This window comes from Lemur catta, chromosome 3 (genome assembly GCF_020740605.2).
Source record: "Lemur catta isolate mLemCat1 chromosome 3, mLemCat1.pri, whole genome shotgun sequence".
NCBI lineage: Eukaryota > Metazoa > Chordata > Mammalia > Primates > Lemuridae > Lemur > Lemur catta.
Window position 1 is genome coordinate 30,976,432 of NC_059130.1, and position 19,930 is coordinate 30,996,361.

The following is a 19,930-nucleotide window of genomic DNA, read 5'->3' on the forward strand; positions in this document are numbered from 1 at the left end:
AGTAGACGTCAGGAGGAGGGAGGGAGGAGGGAGACCGGGAGGGAGGGAGCGAGGGAAGGAAGAGAAGGGAAGAGAAAGGGAGAGGGGCGCAGAGACCGAAAAAGACCCAGAGAGATAAAGCTAGAGTCGAGAAATAATTAAGGGCGGGGGGTGGTGGGGCGAGAAACGGGACGGGAAGAAGGACTGGAAGGAAAGAGAGAAAAAGAGAAACGGAGGGAAAGGAATTGAGTTTGTGCGCGCGAGTGTGTGCGCGCGTGCGTGTGTGTGTGTGTGTGTGTGTGTGTGTGTGTGTGTGCGCGCGCGCAGGGGCGGGCGCGGGCGGGCGGGGGGCGGGCTCCCGGGCTCCCCTCCTCCCCAGCCCGCTCCTCCAGCTCCCTCGCCAACTCCGGGCCCCAGCCGCGGGCGGGCGCACGGCGGGCGGACAGCATGCTGAGCCTCCTCGTCTGGATCCTCACTCTCTCCGATACTTTCTCCCAAGGTAAGGGCCCTCGCCCGCCCCCGCGCGCTCGGCTCCCCCGGGGCCGGGGGACCGCGCCCCCGCTGGGGGAGCGCCGGGTGCCCAGCGGCCCGCGGCCGGTCGCCGGGGTCCAGATGCCACGAGGCGGGGGCTCGGTACGCTCGCGGAGCCCTGAGGGAGGGGGCGCGGAGTAGCCGGGGCTGGCGAGAATGAGTTTTCCGTTGATTTGCCCAAGTTGTTTCCTCTGGCTGCGCGGGAGAACCGAGAATTCGGGCCGCGAGGGCTGGAGGTCGGAGTGAAAAAGGGACTCGTGCGCTAAAAGTCTTTCCCGGAACCTCTGGCAGCCTTACCTACCCCTCTAAGGCCGGGGGTCCGGACGCCCGGGTCCTGGCTAAGGGAAAGGCTGGATTTTGGATTTGGGGGGTCGAGGTGCAAGGAAAGCTGGGTCCCATGCTCCCAAAGATGTTGCGGAGGGGATACCCCTCTCCAGCCCAGCCCGTCGGGGGCCTGAGTGTGAACCCCGGCTCCAGACTGCCTGGGGCTGCCCCATCTATAGGAGGGGAGGGGTGCTTTGGGGCCTCTGGTGGGGTTTTGGAACCCCTGCCTGTGAGGCTTTTGGCGGAGAGTGGAATTCCAAATACAGCTTCAGGCTGGGTTGATATGGAGGGGGGAACCCTAGAGGGACTGACACCCCTCTTGGGGTCGGGAAAGTGTTGATGTCTCGGGTTTATTTGGAATTTGCAGGGGAGAGGCTGGGAGGCGAGGGAGGTGGCTGAAAGGGATGAGGATGTTGGTGTATCCTGGGTAGGGCTGGGGAAGGGGGGGAAGGACAGGGCTGAGGGAACCAAGGGCCAGCCGGGCTTGGAGTCTGTGGGAGTGGGTTCAGCGTCCCCGGTGTGACTCTTAGGAAGATTTGATCCTGTGGAGCTCCTCCTCCTCCCCAAAATGGAGCTGACACACAGAAATTGACACGCACCACCATGAAACAGTCACAGACACTGAGACAGACTACTCACCTACTGAGACAGAGACATACCCACAAACATCCCCCACACTGAGACAGACACATACACACAAAGACACTGACACATTTGAGGAAGACAGATTTCTCCCCCAAACTGGCACATACTCGCAGTCATACACCCCAGCATTAAAACTCATACACACAGTACATGTATGCAGGCAGACGTTTACAAGGACACGACACACGCACACACAGAAACCCTTCCACAGATACCAACCCTCAAGCAAACAAAGAAACTTGAACAGACGTTCATATAGGCAGACACCTATGGAGATGTACAGACTACAAAATGGAGGAGGTGGTCTCTGTGGGGGGGAGGAATCTGGGAGGTCAGCTTGATAGAACAGCCCCAGGCATTACTGCCTTGCTCTCAGCTCCCTTCCTGGGTTTGTGGGTGGGGTGTTATGCTGGACCCCTCCCCTCCTGGCCAGGCCCCTCCCCAGCTCTGAAGGCAAAGCGGGCTGAGTTGGTGAGGGCAGGTCTTGATTCATCTTTCCCCAGTGGACACCCGTGCCCGCCTCAGCATGCACTTAAGATAGGGGAAGGGCACAGGTCCCTGGTGACAGCCAAGATCAGGAGGCAGTGCCTGGGGGAAAGGAGGAGGCCTGGCCCTGGGGTTGGCAGGCCAGGACAGCCCAGCCACTTGGCAGAAAGTTGGGAAGATGACTTAAGTTCTGACTTTGTTCAGCCAGGCTGCTGGAGGGGGGCAGAGGGAGGGCCATGGTGGTGGTGGAGGGGGCTGCTGGGTCAGGACTGGTATGTGTTGGGGGCAAGCTTATGTCTGCCCCTTTCTTGCAGCCCTCACATGTCAACAACATGGATACAAATGAGTGTTAAGGAACAAAAGCTGCAGTTAGCAAACAGGAGAGACATGTGGATTAAATTGGGGACAGAAAGAAGTGTGTGTGTGTGCTCCTTTCTCCCTTTGGAAAGGGGGAAGGAGTTAGGGAATACTGAGCTTCCACCTCCTTGCCTGGAACAGGGGGGAAAGCAAGACCTGAACAGGGGTAAAAACAAGTGTCTGGGGTGGGGGAGAGGATACCAAAGAAAAGAAAGGGAGAAAATAGACAGGAGGGGAGAGGAAATCTCAACTGAGTGTTGAGGGAAGCTCAGCAAGGGATTGGGAGGAGCCAGGGAGGGAAGGAGTAGGGATCTGGGGAGCCTGAGATACACATAGGGGTGGGGGCTTGGCAGGACCCCCTCTCCTTAACCTTGATCCTTAAAAAGAAGGGGGTTCTAGGGCTCTAGGTCAGGGACTGGGCCAGTGAGAGGGGAAAGGGGGGGCGGGCAGAGGGCTGCCAGGGGGATGAGGGGCAGTGGTGAGGAAATGGGGGGAGAGTAGGCAGGAGAAGGCCATAGAATTGAGGGGAGTGGAGAGGGGAAGGGGGAGATTCAGCCTAGGCTGAGAATAAAAATCGCATTTTAAAGAATTTCAATGGGCTTCATCAATCTTCATTTTTCACTAAATAATTTTCTGTATCTTATCTAAATGAAAACCATTATCCTTCCCCCCGTTTCCATCATGCGCCGGCTCCTCAGACTGATTGCGCCGAAAATTGAAATATTTATTCATTTTCTGGGAGATTTTCTCGCTCCCTAGTCTCAGGGAGGAGAAATTGAAAAAGAAAGATTATAGCTAATCAGAGCAATGTGGGATGACAGGCCGGCTCGGGGTGGGAGCTGCCTCCAGAGGCTGGGTGGGTGTGGGGGTAGGACACAAATCCATCCTTCCAGCCCCCAGAACTCCCCCTGGCATTCCTGCCACAGCTTTTGTGAGGAGTAGAGGGTAAGGGGAAGAGGCCCGAGGGCCCCCTAAATTCTCAGTATTCAACTCCCTGAGTACAGCTACATCCTGGAGGGAACGTGGGGTCTGGCAGAGTAGCTGGGCTCTCTCCCTGTGCTACACACGACACACACACTCCAGATATCCCACTTCTGCCCAGAGCAGGCCGTTGAGGTTGGGGAGGAGGCAGGCGAGACATGGCAGAAGCCAGGATACTGGGCCCTCTCCTCGACCTTGACTGGACTCCACTTTCTGTCGTCTTCTCACTTAGACCTAAAGGGAGGGTGTGAACTAAGTATTCAAGTGCCAGAGCCCTGGACTCCAGAGAACCCAACCAAAGGGAGGAGGAATCATCCAGGCCTTCTCACTTGTGCTCCTTCCCGTAGCTGAGTGGTTAGTTGTCCTGGCTCTGCCTTTGGTTCTCCGGGCAGCTGGGGGCAGGAAGCCCCACTTCACCCCACCCAGGACCTCTTCATATCCTGGGACTAAGTCTTAATTTCTCTTTTATCCTATAGTTTCTGGCATAGTGCTGCACATATGGTAAGCGCCCCGTAAATATCCGATCAATTCATTGATTTGATGAAAGTGCTGCAGTGTTGGAAGGAGCAGTATTAAACGGTGATTAGATCAGACTCGCACCCAGCCCCCACCTCCACTATTTGTTAGTCAGGTAAGCTTGAACAAGTTATGTGTCTTCTCTTTGCCCCACTTTGCTCACCTGTAAAGTGAGGCTGGTAGCAACACCTACCTCATAGGGTTGTGACGGCAATTGAATATGGTGATCCACGTGAAGTGCATGGAACCGGTGTCTGGCACAGCGAGAAGTGCCCAGCAAGTGCTTGCTGTCCTAACTCCCTGGCTGGACATAAACAGGCAGTTGAGTTGTTGGCACCTCCTTTTCATCTCCTCTTTATTCTCTTTTTGTTTTCTAGCCCCTGCCCAGATCCTTGGTCCAGGGCTTCAATAAGACTCTTCTTTGTATCCCTCTTGGAGGGAACTGGGTTGTGGCTGACCCAGAGGGGAAACTGATCAGTTCCTTCCTGGTTGGAAAACTCAGAAAAGGTCTGGGGAAGGGTCTTGAGGTGACAGCAAAGTGGAAGAGGTTGGCATTCGAGTGAGGAAGAACCAGAGCGCTTGTGTGAAATGAAGAGGGATACTAGCCCCAAGGTGGCAGCATTTCAGAGTCTGGAAATAATATGGATCATTTATTGAGCCCTTGTGTTAACTACTTGACATGCATTATCTAATTTAATCTATACAACAACCCCCAAGTTGGCTCTTTAATTATCCCCATTTCATGGATGAGAAACTGAGGTTTAGACAAGATAATTATATTGTTGGTAGTGGTAGGAGCCAGCTGACCCCAGAGCCTGCACCTTTTTCTTCGCCAAAGATCCTGCATGCCAGCAGCAATAGATGCTGGGCTGGGATGGGGTTTCCCTGGCCCATAGCAGCATGAGAACTAGGAGGGAAAGGGAGTGAGTGTTTTGTAAAGGTAAACTCATTCAAAGCTTTTAAACAATCCTTTGTTCTGAAATTCGGTCCTACTTTTTTTGGTATTAAATCGTTTTTCTTTGATGATATGACAGTGTTAGTTAATGACTTTTGTTTTTGTTTTTGTTTTTTTTTTTCCAAGGACTTGGCAAATAAAAAGCTGTGCAGCTTTGTGTTTGTTTCTAATATTAAACACAGCCTTTCAGGCCCATGAACTATAAATTTAGGAGCTACCCCTGTACCATGCAAGGCTGGCTCCTGGAAAGGCCCCAAGTCATACAGAGGCAAGGGGTGAAGCACTGCCAGGGGCCCTGGGGAGAACCCTAGGATCTGGGTCTCTCAAGTGTCTCCCATGGCTTATTCCAGCCTGCCTGCGAAGGCCCTTAGTCCTTCTTAGCCTGTGCCCTGGGAACCTCCCTGTCTTGCCTAAGCTGGTGGAAAGTGATTGTAGGAAGTCAGCTTCATACCAAAGTGTCAAAATGACCTTTTATTGAGTTTCTACTGTGTGCTTTTCAAGTGAATGTTACTCCCATTTCATAGATAAGGAAACCAAAGTTGAGAGTTTAACTTGCTTAAGGCCATACCTAGGGTGTTAGGTCCCAGGTTCCAACCTTCTTTTCTCTGGGTACAAAGCTCACTGCCTCCCTTAGAGTTGAGGATGGGTGGGTGTGTGGCTACGCCTTTTTCTTCTCTGGGGTCTTGCTCAGCTCAGCCTTTTTGCCCAGTTCTCTGCCCAGGAATGCCAAGGCCACATCTACCTCCCTGTCTTGCTTTGATGATCATTTATGAGGCAAAACTTAGAAGTCAGGATACATGTTTTAGTCAGTAGGGGAAGGAACTGTAAATACTGTGCCTTGTCAGAAGGAGGTTAATAATGCCTCAATCCTTTTCCTCCCACCTTTAGAGTCTTTTAACTTTGTGTCTATATAGAACTTCCCAGTTTTAGCACCTTTTTCACATGTACCATCTCATTTGATGGAGAGATAAGATCATCCTGTGATATAAGCAGGGTCCTTATTATTTCTCCATTTAGTAAATGAGAAAACAGACACCTAAAGAAATTAAATGACTTGCTAAGAGGTGAAACTGGGGCTGGAGGGAGGGAATAGAGGGCAAGCTCCTTAATCTCCCCAATATCTGGGAGCTGTTTCCATCTGAGGGTGGGGAAATTCCTCTCCATGCCTCCAGAGATGAGGAAGCTGCGCCCCTTCCTGACCTACCAGATCCTGTATGGTTTCTTCCCAGGGCCTCCAAGCCAGTTTACTTGGCAATCTCCTGGAGGGTGCTTTGACCTGGAAAAGGCTGGGGTGGGGGGTGGGTAGTCAGCAGTGGAGGAGAATGAGGCTGTCATGTCCTTGATTCTGAAATGTGAAGCCAGGGAGAGGCAGTCTCAGAAGTCAGGGGGAAAAAATGGGCTCTTTCAAAGTGAGGGGGAAGGTCATTCACTCTTGTGAAGGGCCTACTTTGTATGTTACATATATTAGTAACTAATTTAATACCAACAATAATCATTTAAAGGTAGGTGTTATCCCCATTTTATAGATGAACAAGCAAGGACCCAAAGAAGTTAAACAGATTGTCCAAGATGATACAGCTAGTAAGTGACAGGACCAGGACTAGAACCCAATTAGGGAAGTGGCAGGGCAGTGTGTGTGGTGGGGGTGGGGGGGAGTGGAGATAATTCCCAGAAGGAAGTTCCTAAAGATCTCACATCCACCTTTTCCACATTATTGCTGCATGCAAGCATGTGGGTGCAGTCTCACTTTACGCATATGCATGTATTCACACATGTCCTCATGTGCACTTGCACACGCAGCCACTTCTCACCCCCATACAGGTCTGGACAGACATCTGTGTTTACCGGAGCCCTTCCAGTCACCAGAGCACTGGTGTGCAACAGTGTTACATTTTTGTGTATCATTTTACTTCTATCTATAACAGCCCTCCTGAGTCTTTGAAGACACTGCTTTTTGCCTCATCTTGCTTGCTCTTCATCCTCTGATAGGTGCACACACTGTGAGGCTGAGAAAGTTAGAGGGATGCCTTGGGTTCCCCATTCTGTGACACCGGCCCCTCGCCATCCTGCAGCCCACCTCTCACACCTACCCACCCCTGATTCTCAGGCAATGCAAACCTATTTAAGTTTTTGAAGCACCCAGGATAAAAGGTGCTTTAGCTGTCAAGGCACCACTGAAGATCACTGTTTTTCTTCTTCCCATCCCACTTGCTCTCCCTCCATCAGCCCTGTCCAAGCTCCCAATTTCTCCCTCCCTCCACGTTTAATTTCTCTAGTAACTTTTATTAAGCTCTGTTGTCTCCAGGGGCTGCAGTCCTCATCCTTCTCTACTCTCCTTGAGCCCATTTAACAAAATTGGGATCATACTGAAATAAATGGGCCTTGCAGCCAGCCAACCTCCTCAGGATTAAGGGTCTGAAATCCAGGGGTGGAAATCTCTAGCAAATTCTGTTAGTGTCCCAGGAGAGAATGCTGCTGCTTCATCCCTCTGGGGCCTGGCTCTGGAAAGTGATGGAAGGCTCTTCCAGAAGGCTGTGGGGCTTGGGTTTTGAGGCAGGGAAGGGACAGCAGGAATCCGAGTCTCTGGAGGTGTTGCTCAGTGTCTAGCAGGACTATCCCTGGAGGCTGTTCCATTCAATGCTGGGTCAGGAATCAGATTCTTCATCTTCTTGCCCAGGGCTAGAGTGCGGTGGCATCATCATCGCTCACAGCAACCTCAAACTCCTGGGCTCAAGTGATCCTCCTGCCTCAGCCTCCCAGAGTGCTAGGATTACAGATATGAGCCACCGTGCCAGTCCAGATTCTTCTGGACTGGGCCATTTAGCGCTTTTTCTCCCAGCCCCTTATCTCCTTCTGAGGCAATGTGAGTATATCCTCACCGGAATATGTGTGGGAAGAGTAAGGACTTTCGTTCCTTCTTTCAGCAGGAATGTATGTGTGCTTAGTCTGTGCCAGGCACTGTGCCAGGCACCAGTGTTGCAAAGTTACTAAAATACCATCCCTGCCCTTAAGATTCTCACTTCATGATTAAGGTGCAAATTACTCAACCTCAGTAGGCCTCAGTTTCCTCTTTCACCCAATGGGGAGAACTAATTTTTTTATTTTAAATCAGCAAATGTACATTACTGCATGTAAAACGTACTGGTAGGCATTCTGTGGAATGAAAAAAGCTTGTGGTCCCTCCCCTCCAAGAAACCAAGGTATACACACCTGAGGATTGCTAGGAATGCAAGGCAGGGGGTCGTTGGTGCCATGGTAACAGTGTGCAGGTCACAGCTGGAGAGTTCAGGAGAGGGGAGTTTGCTGTGGGCTAAAGTGACCAGGAAAGGCCCCGTGGAGGAAGTGGGCTTATGGATGGACAGGACGTGGATGTGGTAGGAAGAGGAAGAGCATTACCAGACGGGCCAGGCTTTCTGAGCCGAGTAATTGCTGGAGTGTGCAGGGTACACTGAGGCTGGTTGGACTGAGGATTTGAGGTGGGCAGGGAGAAGTAGACGACATGATCCAGAACAGTAGACTGGGCCAGATCTGAGGAGGCCTTGAAAAGCCAGGCCAAAGGCTGCCCTGTAAGAAGTGAGGACTCAGGGATTTGTTTTTTAAGCAGGCAGAGGTTGTGCTAAAAACCGGTATGATCCCCATCTTACTTCTCACCAAACCCTCCCTTTCTCTTAGACTCTTCCTCTGCTGGAGTAGCTGCAGAAATTTGCAACCCCTTCAATTTAAAAAGAAAAAAAGATGAAATAGACAGATAAGCAGGGTTTGGCCAGGCTGAAGTGAGCAGAAAACCTTACAGAAATATCAGTTCCGCCTTGGGAAGTCTCAGATCTGTGACCTGAGTCTGGGAGACTTTGGGAGGATGAGGAAATCTTTTTCTCCGAGAAGCTTTCAGTATAAAATAAAGATGCCGGAGGCAGAGTTCAATGGAGATAACTCAGAGGAGAGCCCTGCAGCCTCGTAGATACCTGAATCTGAGGCTAGGCACTTTGTCATGTGTGCGCTGTAAGCCTGGGCTGTGTCTACACTGCCTGGAGTCAAGGAGAACCATCTGGTTCCATCGGAGGGCCAATATGGGTTTAGCCCCTTCCAGGTCAGCTCTGGGCCATTTCCACTGGTCAGAGACCTTCCTTCAATATATATGTGCATTTAGGAGCTGAGCCTAGAGATTCTTAAAACCTCCTTGAGGAAGTGAGCTCTGGTTTTTCAAATGGAAGCCTTTGAAGAGGGTCCCACCAGGGGGGTGAGAGCCTGTGTTCAACCAAGCAAGTGCTGTTTTTTTAAATAGCAGTGCTGGGCCTAGGCCTGGGAATAAAAAGGTAAGTGAGATTTAGTCCCTGTCCTTGAGGCACTCTCACTCAGCCTGGTGTGGGAGATGGATGTATATACACATATTGACAATCCAATAAGATAAAGGTTGTGCGAGAGGTATGTGAAAAATGCTGAAGTCTGACTGTCTGGCGAGGGGGAGTGGAGGGGAAGCCCGGGCGGGGGAGGGGGCGTCCACAGCTCTGAGCTCAGGGCCCGCGCTGGTGGAGCCTCTGGAATGCGGCCCCCGTTCACGATATCCAGGCTCTGGACAATCCCTGATTGTGCCCCCTGCTCCGGATGGAAGGAGCCGAGGAATCCGAAGGAGTGAGCCCAGGTCCCTCCCAAGGATTATGATTTCCAGGAACAAAGGTGGTTTATGTAAAACGCACTTCCCCAAATTTCCCAACCTCTGTATCCAGTTCTCTCTTTCCCACCGCTTACTCCCACCCAATAGAGCTGATTTCTAAATTAACTTTGTCCTTGTAATCAGCTTAGCTGAGTTTTTTTTTATTTTTATTTTTATTTTTTTTTATTTTTCCTCCTCCTTCCTGAATTCTCCCAGGAACAGCCTGGGGCCCTGCTCGCTCCATTACCCTGCACTGTCAAGCCGTGAGGTGCTTTTAACTGCTTCTTCCCATTCAATTCACTTAACTGGGAGGTTATTAAAAGGAAAGGGGCAGAGATGGGCAGGCTGAGCAGAGAAAGAGAACACGGGAGAGGGAGAAGGCATTTTCAAAGGAGCAGAAACCCGGGGCCAGGCAGGCTGGCAGGATGGAGCCTCTGAGAGAAGTTGAAGTTTTGTCTTAATTTCCTAGTCATCCGGGACTTTCTGTCGGGACAACGGGACTCATGGGTTTTAATCCCAAACCCTGAGCAGTTGACTTGCTCCCCTTTGTCTCAGTCCTCCCCCAACCCCCCACTCTGCCTGGAGATGTACCAGCTTGACCTCACTGCGGGATGGGGTGGCGGGACTCCCAGAGGTCCCACACTCCCCTGTTGCTTGGCGGCTGGCCATGCTGCCGGAGCTGTAACCCTCCAGCGTTCACCCCGGGGGCAGCTCCTTTGTGGATGATGCTGGATCCCAGACTGACCTGCCTAACACAGCACACATCTGGGAAGTCTCCCTTCACCAGCCAGTGGGCGAAGTGAGAATGCAAACTCATTTTAGTGTCAGTTTGAGCCAAATATAATTAGAAAAGAAAATCTCTGACTTTGCAAAAAAAAAAAAAAAAAAAACTAATGCATTGCAAAGCCAAGTTAAAATGAGTTCTGGATTATCTGAACCACTGCCGCTCTCCATTTATGCAGAAAATTGAGAGAGAAGGCTGGAAAGCCTGTTTCTAAGGGATTTAGTTTGTGCACACTGCCTACAGTTTCCTACCAGGGTCATGTCGTTGATGGCCTCTTTCAACACAACCTGGTCCCCGGAATTAAGTAAGCCCTAGAGTGCCCTGGGACTCTTTCCAGATGGGCTGCTGCCTGTGTGATCACGACCAAAGTCACTTATTTGGATCCTCAGTTTTCTCATCTATATAATGTAGATGATTATTCCTACCTGATAGGGTTGTTGTGAGGATTGAATGAAAGAATCCGTATTAAGGAACAGTATCTGGAATACAATAGGTACTCAGTAAACCATAGCTGTTATTAATATTGCACAGTGCTTGCTTTTTACAGTTCAATCCAAGGCAGATCTGGGGGAAACAGACAATAGAAGGAGGGATGAACAAATATTAGGCCAAATACAGCTCACTCTCTTTTAACTGTGCCAAAGGAGGTGACCAGTGGTGTGGGGATTACTGACCGGGCTCTGTGCTCCGGGGTTCAGTGCGGTGGGAGCTTGGGAGGCAGCACAGTGCAGTGGCAAGCACGCTGGTTTAGAAGTAGGTCTGAGTCCTGGATCTGGCAATTCCGTGGCCTTTCTACCCTTTGTGAGCCTCAGTTTTCTCATCTGTAAAATGGAGTGATAGTACGCCTCTATTTTAAGTTCTGGAAAAGCACTCTCAGGGCAGTGCACAGGAAGCTTGACCATCATTTTAAACCTTGTCTCTCCAGAAGATTTCAACTTAGTGCAAACTTAGAACACTTATTCTCAAACCTTAACATGCTTACAGAACATCTGGGGATCTTGTTAAAATGCACATTCTGACTCAGAAGGTCTGGGGTCAGGTGGAGGTTCTGCATTTGCACCAAGCCCCCAGGTGATACGGATGCTGCTTGTCCTAGGACCACACTTCCAGGTATTGAAGGATGCTTTCCTCCAGGGAAACAACTCTTCAATGTTCTGATGAAAGTCAAGAGCAAATGGAATTCATTTAATTGAAATCATTTTTTAGCCAGCTTAGTTGTATAGCACAGCCCTGGTGGATCATTGATTCAGGAGCAATGATATGTTTGTTTTAGGGAAGCAGGTTGTGGGACCAGACAGGGTGCAGAGCTTGCCAGCGTGCCCATCCTCAGCCCCAAGACTGACCTGTCCAGCCTCCTCCCTCCCCACCACCTCGCAAGCTCCTGGCCCCCCCACCCCCACCCTGCCGAGTCTTCACTCATGCTGCCAGCTGCCAGCTGCCAGCTGCACAGTTGAAAAGCAACCTGCCAGTGTGTTGGTGAAAACTCTTTCATGCCTGAGCCAGTCATTTCCACTCTCTCTCTCTATTTTTTTTTTTTTTTTAATGAAGAAAGTCCTTATAATTTGTATCTCAATGGGAGATTTGGGTGAAAACATTTTGACAGAGCTTCTGGCCAAGACCTTGACCCTGTGGGCTTTGGCTTGAAAACTGGATCATGAGCAGATTGTGTGATTCAGGAAGGAAGGTAGGTCATAGGCTTAACTGAGGGCATGATTTGGGGGCAAAATGGGGAACTGTCTGAGTAGGCCAGCATCTCACTCACGTAGACCTAATCACTGTTCAGCCCCTACGATGTGCTAACTCACTCTCTCCCTCCCTTCTCCCTCTGTGTGCTGTGCAGGGCCCCAGGCCAGAGAGGAGAGACCACCTGCCTTCAGGGTTTCCCTGGTTGTGTGGGGGAAGCTTGGTCCTTATATGTAGGGAATCCTGTCCGTTGGGAGAAACAGGAACTCCTATGAATTCTCCTCTCCCCCAGAAAACCAACACACATTCGACCATCTGCAGGTGTGAATGAGAACATAGGCAAACTAAAGATGGGGTAGGATCCATCAGATTGGGCTCCCTGGAACCTAGATCTTGGGGTCAGAAGTGAAAGTGGAGTGATGGTTCTTTGAGAACCCCAACATCCATGGCCAGGAGCGGTGGCTCACACCTATAATCCCAGCAGTTTGGGAGGGTGAGGTGGGAGGATTGCTTCAGGCCAGGAGTTCAAGACCAACCTGGGCAACACAGCCAGACGCCCATCTCTTAAAAAAAAAATTAGCTGGGCATGGCAGCTCACACATACAGTCCCAGCTACTCAGAAGGCTGAGACAGGAGGATCGCGGGAGTTTGAGGTTTCAGTGAGCTATGATTATGCCACTGCACTCCTGTCTGGGTAACAGAGCAAGACCCTGTCTCTAAAAAAAATAAATAAATAAAAGCAAAACAAAAGAAGCCCAACATGTTTGGACTCAAGATATCTCTCTTTAAGTTGGACTAATTGAGTCAGCATAGCAACATCAGTGTTTGTTCTTTTTTCTGCAGAGGAAGGAATTTCATTAGTACTCTCTGCTCACTCACTTTCATTTCTAATACTCCTGGCAGGCAGGAAGTTCTTCTTTGTGTCTAACCTGAATCTTTTCAGCTCCTGCATAGAAACTGTCTAATTCGGGTAACTGACAGTATTCTCTATGCCTGGATAAATAACATTTTCTCCAATAGATTTATTTTCTCATACTTTGAGGCAAAGCTCCCTGTAGTAAGAAGCAAGCCCAGAGAGGTCATGGGTGAGACTGCCTCCTAGGCACCACGTGAGCCCAAGAAGTTTCTCTCATTAGGGGTCAGATTTGCTTTCCAGCAAACACCCCGGCTGTCCTCCCACAGTGTCCTTAGCCACGGCCAGGAGAACAGAGTTCTCAGGAACCTGGCTGAGTCACCATGCCCTTAGCTGTCCAGTTTCCCCTTCGCAGCAGCTCAGAGCAGCTGGGGGGTGGAGGGCTCTTCTGTCCCTCCCATCATCCCCAGCCAATGGCCTGAGGGCCCCTCCTCCTCCTTCCATGGGGGGCCAGGCGGAGAGAGGCGCTGGCATCTGCTGCGGAGGCTAGTATGCAGGAAACTGGGCATGGTGGGGCAAAGGGAGAGGTGGCCTGCCCGGTAGGCAGGACCTGTTCTAGCTTCAGAGCAGGAATATTTTCCTCTTGGAATCTCTCGGGGATGTCCTTAGCCCAGCCTTGCCTGGATGGATCCCAAATGATGTCAGTGTGGGCAGAGAAAGGAAGCGGTAGGGTGTGTGTGATGGGGTACCTGCCTTTGGGATTCTCCTAACCTGATGAAGGACTGTGGGCATTTCCCTAGATTTAGATAAGCACAAACTCTTAGCTCTAAACTGGAACTTGAGGGAGGAGATTCGGTTTCTACTATCAGCTGATTATAATAGGGGAGATAGGTTTGCACCTTCCCCAGCGTATAAACACATACAAAGATCATCTACATAAGGGGAGGTTTTTGAACCCTGCTGTACATCTGTACAGAACAGGATAGAAAGAGATACTGGAGTGGGGTGATCAGTGAGGGAAGTTTCCCTGGAAGCAGGGGAGGGAAGAGGCCAGAGGGAGCAATGGAACAGGATGGGATCACCCTTGTAGGAGGGCTGGTGGGAGGGAGGGGGCTGGGAGGAGGTCTGCCAGCCAGGGCTGTGTGGGCTGGAGGCTCTGGGGGCTGAGAGTGCTGGTATCGCCTTGTCAAGTGTGGCCCCTGCAGCATTCACACCAGCCGTGTGACACGCTCGCCACATGCACAGGCAGCCGTGTACCTCAGGAGAGGATTGGTGTTAAAGCATCTCCTGCTCCCTTGAGGACAGGGTGGGATGTGAGTCCTCTGAAGAGAAGAGGAAGAGCCCATGTGTCTGGGGGCAGAGAGGGATGTGGGCAGCACTTGCATGTGGGACAGCCCATGTTTGCTCAGGGTTAGCGTGTCCTTCTTCAAGGGTAGGAGGCCTTCTTCCAGGCCTTCCCCGGGCCAGGACAGCCATGGCCTGGAGTCCTGGCAGTGCTGCCCAGGACCTGGCAGGGGACAAGTCTGCACAGCCCACTCCTCAGTGGCCGGCCATCCACGACAGCCCCCCAGCCGGATGCTCCCCTGGCCTCCCCTCCTGCTGTCCTTCCCTGTCTGTCGGTCTGTCACTCTGCAGGAGTGAAGTGCGCCCTGCTCCTGAAGCATTTGGAGCTTGATAATTTGTGGATTACAGCTAACTCTCGATAAAGATTCCCCTAATTGCTTGGCTCACCTCAGGTTCTATCATCAAAGCAAAGCCGGGAGGCCCCCCTCTCGCCCTCCTTTTCTTTTTATTATCTCTTAATTAATCACTCTGGCTTTCACACTTAGCAGATAATTACAGTCTCCTGGGCACGCAGCTCATTTTCATAACCTCCTGCTCCAAGCCGGCAGCGAGGGGGGTGGGGAGGAAGAGGGAGTGAAGGGGAGAGTGGGAAGAGACACGCTGGGGGGTGGGCAGGCAGCAGGAAGAAAGGGACACATGGACTGATGAGGGGGCCCGGGAACCACGACCCCCAGTCAGCCCAGCAGGCCCTGGGAGCCTCTGCCAAGTGGGCAGGGGCCCCAACTGGTCCACCAAGGCTCAGCTGTGTATCTCTGGCTCCCCTGGCCTGCCCTGAGGGTACAGCAGGAGGTATATATAGTGGCCAGAAAGCTTAGTGAGGGAAAGGAGGTGGTCCCAAGTGAAGTTCATCCAACCCTGTGCTGGGAAGTGGGGCAAGCCGAAGTGGGAAAGGCTGAGATGGGGAAAGGAAGGGCAGGGCACCATGGGAGTATGACCCAGCCCCTGGCCTGGGGGCAGCAGGACACACACCCTGGGGTGCACTCATGGAAATGACCAGGGAGTGATCACTCAGTAACATGACCAGATGAGCAGGGAAAGGCTTAACCTTTACTCAGCACCATACCATGTGGGGGGCTGTGCCAGGTGCGTCACAGAATGCTCATTGTCCCCATTTTAGAGATGGGAAATACTGTGGCTCAGGGAGTGTCCGTCATTTGCCCAGGCTGCACCACATCAAATCCAGGTCTGCTTGGTTGGTTGTAAAAGTCATATTCTTACCACCAAATGGCCCTGTCTGCACAAGGTCAGAGCACAGGACAGGGCACAAGGGAAAAGGGAGGGAGAGGACACTGTTCCTGCTGGACATCCCCCCCCAGACCCAGTGGATGGTTGGCTCTGTCACCACCACGACGCTTTCCTTGGGCTTCCAACTCAGAGATGAACAGAAAGGACACAGTCCAGATGATGTATGCGAGAGGCTCAAGAGGCAGAAAGAAGAGTTTACCCTGTGAGTTAGACCCAGAGCTGGACCGGGACCCAAATCTTGATGTGTCTCCCGTGTCTGTCCCTCATTCCTCTTGCTCAGTAAGTCTCTGTGGCCTGGGCTTCTGCAGGTCCCAGAGGAGGGGATGGGGGGGACAGAGAAGAGTCATGTTTTCTCTGTGTATATTGAATTTTCTTTCATGGCCCTGGTCCAATGTGCTTGGTCCTTAGAATGAAATAAATTGGATCCTACTACTTTCTTTGCCATTAACTAGTGGAGAGACCCTGGAATATAAACTCTAAGTCTCACTTTCTTCATTGGCAAATGGCAATCTGGAAAAGACTGGCAACTGTATATGTAAAACAGAGTCCTTAACACATGATAGGTGCTTAACAAATGGTACTGTTATTACTACTACTATTACTGTTACCACCATACATGAAAGCACCTAGCCTATGTCTAGTAGAAAGCACATAAAACAAGTTTTAAATGTCTCAAAAATATGGCAAGGGAGGGAGAGCCCTTCTGTGCTACTTTCTCAACAAGGGAGGGAGGGCACAGAATTTCTACCCTGTGCTGCTTCTGGAGTGTGCTATCGAACAAAGCCATGACAGCCCGGGCCACTCTGTCCCAGTGCAGTTTTTCTTTCCACAAATAAATTATCCAGGCCGGGGGGCTGCTCAAAGCTTATTGGCACCCTGCTCCAGGCAGGGTTGATTGATCTTCCCTTTGCTGACTGCCAGGCCTCTGATGGCCCACCGCACGCCTGTGTGCCAAAGGGTTAAATGTGGAGTCTCACTTTGTGGCTTGCAACTTCTGACTCAGCTTCTGGTTTCCTGGGCATTACAATACGAACATCTACATTCAGGAGACATAATGGACAGAGCGCTGGATTGTGGGTCTAGATGTGGATTTTAGCCCCGTTTGTGCCTCTGAGGGAGTGACCTTATTCAGAGACCTGGGTCTATTTTCTGATCATAAAATGAGAAGGTTTATCTCCAGGATTCTTTCTGGCCACAGTTTTCCGACTGTTTCCCATCCTGTGGGAGTTCAGGAAAAGGACTAGCTCTTCCCAAGTGCAGCCCTGGATCTCTTTGATTTGGTTTTCGAGCCAAGGCTGGAGATACTGATTTCAAAGGGCCGGGGATTGCTGGGAGGGTACCCCAGCAGCAGAATTTGCTCAGGAACCAGAGTGGGAGTAAACGTTTTATATATTTTCAGATCTGGTTTGGACTTAGGGCAAGGGGGGCAGGGGTAGGCCCCCCACCCCAAACTACCCTGAGGGTGGCCCAGCCTGCCTTGGGAAGGTGGGGGACCCTGGACCAAGGGTGTAGGTGCTTGTGTGTGCATGTTGGTAAGAGTTTCTCCCTGAAGAAACATGCTCTGGCTTTGCCCTGAACTTTAACTTTGGTCTATGAAAACGTTTTGCAGAGAGAGTCTTGTGGGAACATAAACATTTGGCAGATTTCTTTCCCTGAAAGCTATTTCTTCTCTTTGCTTTTTCTGGGAACTTTCACCAGCAAGATCAAGGCCCCTCCACCTTTCCCTCCTCCCTCCCCTTTGCCTGAGACACCCAACCCCTTCTCTTCTCTTCTCCAAAATGAAAACAAAGTTAACTGGTGTGTACTGGGAATCATCTTGGAGCAAACTGGGCCAGAAGAAAGGAGTGAAGCAAACAGATAGCTCTCCCTAGAGGGGAAATTATAAGAAGGGAGGGGAGAGAGAGGGAGAGAAAAGAAGCCAATGGCATCAGTGGTGAAAAGTAAATTCCAGACATTTAAAATTCTTTTGGTTTTAATCATCTCAGAGGCTGACCAGAGCTGAGCTGTGGGGGAAGGGGAGAAATGAAAACCAGGGCCATCTACTCCTAGCTGCTGGAATCTCAGTCTGTCTGCAAAGGCCTCCAGTCTTCCTATGCAGGCTTCTCGGAAGGGTAACCTCCAGAGAGCCCTTCCTGACCAGCCCTCCTCTCTTTTGTCTCATTTTACAGGATCAGTTTACACTCAGTTTTAAAGCACTGACCTTTCAGTTTTCCAACCAGAATGCAAATTCCCCAAGGCCCTGGATTATGTTTTGTTAAAAATAAAACAAAACTAACAAACAACAAATCCCAGCCTCTTTCATAAGGCCTGCCTGGGCCCCCTGTTTGAGGGTGAAGGCACTCCCAGAAGGCTTGGGGGCTCATTTCCTCATCTGTGAAATGGGCCTGGAAGAGACTCCAGAAGGAGGGGCTGGGAGGAGCTGGCAGGCCTGGTGGCTTCTCTGTGCCATGGTCTGTTGGGCGCCTTAGGATTCTCTCCAGGACTGCCCTGCAGGAGGGAACAGAGCTGCTTCCAGAGGGGAGGTGTGTGTGGCCGGTCTTTTGTTCACTTTCTGTGGAGTGGGGTTGGTTGACACCCGGTGAAGCCCCTGGACACGGGGGTGGCTGGGAGATGGGAGTGGGTTTTCAGGTGAGGGAGTGAACCAGGAAATCTTGTCAGCCAGGGTGGGGTGATCAGTGCTTCCCCAGAGGGAAGCAGGGTGGAAGGAGCCTGTAGGAGGAGGCCAGGGCAGGAGGACATCACTGACAGCCTGACAGCTGGGCAGATGCCTCCTTTTCCCAGTCTGGGTCCCCTCCTCCCTGCTCACCACCTTTCTTCTTTCTGAGCTCCCCTTTCTCTTCCTCCATGTGGAGGAGGCAGCTCTCTCCATTCTCATGAACACCAGCTGTTAAGCTTTGATGCTTGGGCCTGTGGACTTTGGTCTGTTTTTTATGGTGCATCTCCTGCCTCTCAATTTTCTTCCCCAGTAAGATTAAAAATATAAAGATAGAGGGGAGATTAGAGTTGACTTTAGAATGGGAGTCAGGTGACCTGGATTTTAATCTTGACTCTTTTTCGTGGACTGCTTTCTCTTGAAGTCATGTGCTCTTCCAGGGCCTCAGTTAGTCACTTGTCCAAGAAGGAGCTCACTAGATGATGCCTGATGCCCCAAAAGTACTCTTCAGCTTCTGGGTAAAAGAGCAAGATCGGCGTACAGACTGCTCTTATTGAAATCCAGGACCTACCTGCCACCTCCTACCAGGGTGACCCTATGAAAATCACTTCATCTCTTTGTAGAATAGTGGCATCCACTTCATAGAGCAATGGTAAAGGTGATGTTAAATAACCAGTGCAGAATGCCTGGCATGGTACCTGAGATGCTTTAAGCAAGTAGTGTATGTTAGCTCTTATTGTTTAACTGAATCCTAACATTTCATGGTGTGGATTAATGAAAAGAGTCCTGAATTTGTAGTCAGGAGACTTGAGTTCAGATTCCATCTTCCTTTCTGACTGTCTGTGTGACCTTGTACAAGTCCGTTTCCTTAATAATATCATGGAATTCATAAATCTTGTTTTGCTCCTTCACTGGGAGTTGTGAATATAAGTTATGTAAAGTTCTTGGGGGCAAGGACCTTTTTTGTCTTAGTCTTGTATCCACCCCACAGTACCTGGCACAGGCGCTCAGGAAATGTGTGTTAAATGAATGATTGAGTGTAAGGTACTAATCTATGAACAAAGAAATCGAGGCTCAGAATGAGGAAATGGCTTGCCTAAGATGAGTACAGCTAACCCTCTGTTGGGGGGGTGGCGGTTGTCCTGTGCATTGTAGGATATTTAGCTGCATCCCTGGCCTCTACTCACTAGAAGCCAGTAGCACCCACCTCTCCAGGTGTGACAATAAAAAATGTCTCCAGACATTTCCAAATCTCTCTTGGGAAGTAAAATTGCCCCAACTGAGAACGACTGAGCTAACCCGAGGAAAAGCTAGAAATAGAAATCAAGTCTTCTGACTCTCCACCTATAGCTTTTTCTAAAATGCCACACTGTTGTCCATTTCTACCTTTATCCAAATATTTACCCTGATCCATACCCCATAAAATTAAGAGAGAGAGGTTTATGTTGTAGATGAAGAAGTAAAAGAATTTGTCCTCTAGTAAGTGAGCGAAGCTTCATCTGTATTTACAGCTGCTCCCCATCACTTGCATCACCACTCAGCGCCCCCCACCCCCGCCCCCTGTTCATGGAAAAATTGTCTTCCGTGAAACTGGTCCCTGGTGCCAAAAAGATTGAGGAACACTGCTCTAGCACGTTTCAGAAATGATTATGTTTCCACATAAGCCATGACTGACCTGTCTATGCAGGGTTGGGGCCGGGAAAAGAGGCAGGCAGCAAAGAGAGTCACCTGGGTCATGGGGTGGGTAGTGGTGGATAGAGCCCTGTCTTCCTCTAGAAGTGTCTGAAGTTGGTGATGAGGATTGCTGGAATATCTGCCACCTTCCCACCCTAAGCGGGAAAAACAGACTCCTTATGATGCCAGACAACAGGACTAACTGGGGTCTCAGGTGCCTGAGACCGTGTATCCCCTGAATGTTACAAACAAAAACCAAGACTCAGAGA

General features: G+C 50.6%; 1 protein-coding gene across 4 annotated transcripts in view; it reads left to right on the forward strand.

The window, feature by feature from the left end:
• The first annotated feature begins 365 nt into the window (after nt 1-365).
• Nucleotides 366-19,930, forward strand: part of KIRREL1 (kirre like nephrin family adhesion molecule 1) — a 98,621-nt gene continuing 79,056 nt past the window's right edge. For 3 of the 4 annotated variants that reach the window (XM_045547003.1, XM_045547005.1, XM_045547006.1), the window contains exon 1: nt 368-478. In XM_045547003.1, the coding sequence (XP_045402959.1) occupies nt 427-478 (52 nt within the window). In that variant the 5' untranslated portion in view covers nt 368-426. Of the gene's footprint in view, nt 479-19,930 lie in introns of all 4 variants that reach the window. The other variant, XM_045547004.1, reaches the window with a different exon arrangement.